The 5,752-nt window shown below is 63.9% G+C and overlaps 1 protein-coding gene across 1 annotated transcript; it reads right to left on the reverse strand.

The window, feature by feature from the left end:
* Positions 1-852: 852 nt before the first annotated feature.
* On the reverse strand, positions 853-5,686 carry VAMP5 (vesicle associated membrane protein 5). Its single transcript, XM_085242991.1, has 3 exons — positions 5,373-5,686; positions 3,991-4,122; positions 853-2,082 (listed from the first exon to the last, which is right to left on the reverse strand). Exons 1-3 carry the CDS (start codon positions 5,373-5,375, stop codon positions 1,867-1,869), a joined length of 351 nt encoding a protein of 116 aa, XP_085099117.1. The 5' UTR covers positions 5,376-5,686; the 3' UTR covers positions 853-1,866.
* Positions 5,687-5,752: the final 66 nt, after the last annotated feature.

Below are 5,752 nucleotides of genomic sequence, written 5' to 3' on the forward strand. Positions count from 1 at the left end.
ATAGAGGACACCAGGACCACTGGGTCCCTGTCACCTACCCAAGTGCCACCAGGTTCCTAAAGTCCCCACCAGGTCCCCATCTCAAGTGCCACCAGACCCCTGTGGTCCCCACCAGGGCCACCAGCTCCTTGTCCCCTCTCCAAGTGCCACCAGCTCCCCATCCCCTTCCCAGGTGCCACCAGAGCCACCAATGTCCCTGTCCCCACCCCGAGTGCCACCAGGTTCCTAAAGTCCCCACCAGGTCTCCATCTCAAGTGCCACCAGAGCCATGGGGTCCCTGTCACCACCTCAAGTGCCACCAGACCCCTGTGGTCCCCACCAGGGCCACCAGCTCCTTGTCCCCTCCCCAAGTGCCACCACAGCCACCAAGGTCCCTGTCACCACCCTAAGTGCCACAAGCTCCCTAAGGTCCCCACCAGGGCCACCAGCTCCCTGTCACCTCCCTGCCACCAGGTCTGTGTCACCACCCCGAGTGCCACCAGGTCCCCAATATCCCCACCAGGTCCCCATCCCAAGTGCCACCAGCTGGCACCATTGGGTCCCTGTCACCCCTCTGAATGTCACCAGGTCCCTAAGGTCCCCACCAGGACCACCCAGTCTCTGTCCCCACCCTAAGTGCCACCATCTCCTTGTCACCTCCCTGAATGCCACCAGACCCCCGTGGTCCCCACCAGGGCCACCCGTTGTCACTCTTCCAAGTGCCACCAGGTCCCCAAAGTCCCCACCAGGTCCCCATCCCAAGTGCCACCAGCTGGCTCCACGGGCTCCCTGTCACCTCCCCGAGTGTCACCAGGTCCCCACCAGGGCCACCCGTTCCTTGTCCCCTCCCCAGGTACCACCAGAACCATGGGGTCGGCCTTAGTGTTTATTGTAGGGTCTCCCATAACCCGGCCCGGTGTTTCTTGTAGGGTTTCCCCAGCAGATCCCAGTGTTGGTTCCTTGTAGGGTCTCCTCCATGGATCCCAACCTTTGTTTATTGTAGGGTCTCCCAAAGTCCATCTCAGTGTTTATTGTAGGGTCTCTGCAGCAGATCCTGGTCTGTTTTTATTGTAGGGTCTCCCACAGCAGGTCCTGATGTTTATTGTAGGGTCTCCCCAGCAGATCCCGGTCTTTATTGTAGGGTCTCCCACAACACGTCCCATCATTTATTGTAGGGTCTCCTCTACGGGTCCCAATCTCTGTTTATTGTAGGGTTTCCCAGGGCAGGTCCTGCTGTGTACTGTAGGGTTTCCCTAACAGTTCCCAATCTGTTTATTATAGGGTCTCCCCAGCAGGTCACAATGTCTTGGTCTCTGTTCCCTGTAGGGTCTCCCATATCACATCCAGTGTTCCCTGTAGGATTTCCCATATCACATCCCACCGTTCCCTGTAGGGTCTCCCAAATCACATCCCAACGTTCCCTGTAGGATCTCCCAAATCACATCCCAACGTTCCCTGTAGGATCTCCCATATCACATCCCAACGTTCCCTGTAGGATTTCCCATATCACATCCCACCGTTCCCTGTAGGGTCTCCCAAATCACATCCCAACGTTCCCTGTAGGATCTCCCATATCACATCCCAACGTTCCCTGTAGGATTTCCCATATCACATCCCAACGTTCCCTGTAGGATCTCCCATATCACATCCCAGTGTTCCCTGTAGGATCTCCCATATCACATCCCAACGTTCCCTGTAGGATCTCCCATATCACATCCCAGTGTTCCCTGTAGGATCTCCCATATCACATCCTATAATCTGTTGTAGGGTCTCCCAAATCACATCCCATAATCTGTTGTAGGCTCTCCCAAATCACACCCCATAATCTGCTGTAGGGTCTCCCAAATCACATCCCACCGTTCCCTGTAGGGTCTCCCAGCCCCTCTCTCAGCCCCATTTTGGGGTTCCCGGTTCCTGGGTGGGGCGTTGCGGTGCTGTAGGGGCGGCCCATCGCAGCCCCAGCCCCAACCCCAGCCCCAATAGCAGCACCAGCACCGCCGCCCCCACCCCCAGCGCCGCCCACCGCGCTCTGCTCGCCCCGCAACTCCGCTGGGGGCGCTGCTGCCTCCGCACCGCCCTGGTGCTGCGCCGGAAGGTGGAGCTCTGCGGGGACAGATGGGGACGTGTAGGGGGCGCTATGGGGACGTGTAGGGGGCGCTATGGGGACGTGTAGGGGGAGCTATGGGGACGTGTAGGGGGCGCTATGGAGACGTGCGGGGGGCGCTATGGGGACGTGTAGGGGGCGCTATGGGGACGTGTAGGGGGCGCTATGGGGACGTGTAGGGGGCGCTATGGGGACGTGTAGGGGGCGCTATGGGGACGTGTAGGGGGAGCTATGGGGACGTGCAGGGGGCGCTATGGAGACGTGCAGGGGGAGCTATGGGGACGTGTAGGGGGAGCTATGGGGACGTGTAGGGGGCGCTATGGAGACGTGCGGGGGGCGCTATGGGGACGTGCGGGGGGGCGCTATGGGGACGTGCGGGGGGCGCTATGGGGACGTGCGGGGGGCGTTATGGGACGTGTAGGGGGCGCTATGGGGACGTGCGGGGGGCGCTATGGGGACGTGCGGGGGGCGCTATGGAGACGTGCGGGGGGCGCTATGGAGACGTGCGGGGGGCGCTATGGGGACGTGCGGGGGGCGCTATGGGGACGTGCAGGGGGCGCTATGGGGACGTGCAGGGGGCGCTATGGCGACGTGCAGGGGGCGCTATGGAGACGTGTAGGGGGCGCTATGGCGACGTGCGGGGGGCGCTATGGGGACGTGCGGGGGGCGCTATGGAGACGTGCGGGGGGCGCTATGGGGACGTGCGGGGGGCGTTATGGGACGTGTAGGGGGCGCTATGGGGACGTGTAGGGGGCGCTATGGAGACGTGCGGGGGGCGCTATGGAGACGTGCGGGGGGCGTTATGGGACGTGTAGGGGGCGCTATGGGGACGTGTAGGGGGCGCTATGGGGACGTGCGGGGGGCGCTATGGGGACGTGCGGGGGGCGCTATGGAGACGTGCAGGGGGCGCTATGGGGACGTGCGGGGGGCGCTATGGGGACGTGCGGGGGGCGCTATGGGGACGTGCGGGGGGCGCTATGGGGACATGCGGGGGGCGCTATGGGGACGTGCCGGGGCGTTATGGGGACGTGCGGGGGGCGTTATGGAGACGTGCCGGGGCGTTATGGGGACGTGCGGGGGGCGTTATGGAGACGTGCCGGGGCGTTATGGGGACGTGCGGGGGGCGTTATGGGCTCCGCCCCCCCATCGCTTGTGTGTCCCCCATAACAGGACCGTGTCCCCTGAGGCCATATTCGTCCCCCCAGGACTGTGTCCCCTTAGTGCCACGTCCCCATAGACTCTGTGTCCCCATAGTGTACCCTTAGGGCTGTGTCCCCATATTGCCCCCCCCTCCCCCCAGGGTCCTGTCTCCATAGTGTCCCCAGGGCCACATCCCCATAGACTGCATGTCCCCATAGTGTTCCCTTAGTGCCACATCCCCATAGACCCCATGTCCCCATAGTGTCACCAAAGGCCACATCGTCCCCCCCCAAACCCAAGTCCCTATAGACTCCGTGTCCCCATGGTGTCCCCTTAGTGCCACATCCCCATAGACTCCGTGTCCCCATAGTGTCCCCTTAGTGCCACATCCCCATAGACTCCGTGTCCCCATGGTGTCCCCTTAGTGCCACATCCCCATAGACTCCGTGTCCCCATAGTGTCCCCCCCCAGGTCCTGTCCCCATAGTGTCCCCTTAGTGCCACATCCCCATAGACTCCATGTCCCCATAGTGTCCCCTTAGTGCCACATCCCCATAGACTCCATGTCCCCATAGTGTCCCTTTAGGGCTGTGTCTCCTATAGACTCCATGTCCCCATAGTGCCCCCCCCCAGGGTCCTGTCCCCATGGTGTCCCTTGGGGCTGCGTCCCTCCCTGACGCTGTGTCCCATAGTGTCCCCACCCAAAGCCCACGTCCCCACAGACTCCGTGTCCCCAACCCGCCCCCCAGCGCCCCCCCCATGTCCCACCATGGCACTCAGCTCCTCCGCTCGCCCCCCCAGCTCCCCCAGCTTCACGTCGCGCTCCAAAGCTTTGGCCACGTTTTGCCTCATCAGCTCCGTCACCTCCTCTGCCTCACGGTGACACCGGGCCAACTCCGCCTGGGGACATCGGGGGGGGGTTGGGGGGACCTCGGGGATGGGGGGACCGTGGAGATGTGGGGACTTTGGGGACATTGCGGCCTTGGCGACGTGGGATGGGGAAACCTTGGGGACGTGGGGGCTTTGGGGACAGAGGTACGGGGTGAGGGACCTTGGGGACCTCAAGGACGTGGGATGGGGACCTCGAGGACCTTGGGGACAGGGGCTTTTGGGTTGTGGGATGGGGGACCGCGGAGATGTGGTGACCTTGGGGCCATAGGATGGGGACATGTTGGGGACACGGGTTGAGGAAGGGGGACCTCAGGGGTGTGGGGACTTTGGGGACACAGGGACATGGGATGGGAGGCCATGGAGATTTGGGGACCTTGGGGACAGAGGGATGTGGGGACTTTGGGGCCCATGGGGTGGGGGGCAGGGACATGGGATGGAGGACATTGGGGACACAGGGGCTTTAGGGACATGGGCTGGGGAACCATGGAGTTATGGTGACACTGGGGACTGTGGGGATGGGGGACCTCAGGGGTGTGGGGACTCTGGGGACACAGGGACCGTAGGGATGGGGGACGTGAGGGACCTTGGGGACTTTGGGGCCCCCGGGGACACAGGATGAGGGACCTTGGTGACATGGTGACTTTGGGACCTTGGGGATGGAGGACATGGGGTGGGAGACCTTGGGGACATGAGGACCTTGGGGATGGGGACATGGGGTGGGGGATGTGGGATGGGGGACCTCAGGGACATGGGGACTGTGGGGACCTTGGGGACAGAGACATGGGGCACCATGGGGCTTTAGGGACATGGGATGAGGGACCTTGGTGACGTGGGGACTTTGGGGACATTGGGACCTCGGGGGTGGAGGACCTTGGAGACGTGGGGGCTTTGGGGACAGGGAGTGGGGGATCAGTGGGGACATGGGACATTGGTGACCTCGGGGAAGTGGGATGGGGACACGGGGGTCACGGGACGGGGACCTGGAGGTACGGTGACTTTGGGGACCTCGGCTGGGGGGGAGCATGGAGCTGCGGTGGCTTTGGGGACCCGGGGAGCGTGGAGATGGGGGGGGCTGTGGGGGCTTTGGGGACAGGGGTTGGGATGGGGGTCCCGAGGGTCAGTGGGACGGGGGGCAGCAAAGCCAGGGGGACGGAGGGGCGGGGGGGACACAAGGGGACAAAGGGACGGGGGGGGACATGGGGACAAAGGCGGTGCCGTCCCACCCGGGAAGTGAAAGCGAAAGTGACCGCAGCGCTCACCATGGCGGGGGACACCGGGGGGTGACACCAGGGGGTGACACCAGGGGGTGACACCGGGGGGTGACACCGGGGGGTGACACCGGCACCGATACCGGGACGGACACCGGCACCGCGCTCAGCACCGGAGCGGCCGCCCCGCCCCGCCCGTACCGGAATCTCCGCCCCGTGGCGGAGCTGCGCCGCCCCAAAGCGCCGAACCCAAAGGGCGGCGGGTCCGACCCCCCCCCAGCGATCCCATAACCCCACAACCCCACGGATGTGTCCCTCTCCAGGACCCCGATGTCCCCAAAGCCCCGTAGAGGTGTCTCCCCATCCCGCCCCCCTCACCCCCACGTCCCCATAACCCCACAGGTGTGTTTCCCCCCCCCCCAAGGACCCCG

Source organism: Meleagris gallopavo, chromosome 24 (genome assembly GCF_905368555.1).
Source record: "Meleagris gallopavo chromosome 24, MGAL_WU_HG_1.1, whole genome shotgun sequence".
NCBI classification, from domain to species: domain Eukaryota; kingdom Metazoa; phylum Chordata; class Aves; order Galliformes; family Phasianidae; genus Meleagris; species Meleagris gallopavo.

Coding starts and splice junctions, on each gene's coding strand:
- VAMP5 (XM_085242991.1), bottom strand. Junction 2,083..3,990: donor CGGAGGAGCTGAGTGCCATG/GTGGGACATGGG, acceptor CTGTCCCCGCAG/AGCTCCACCTTCCGGCGCAG.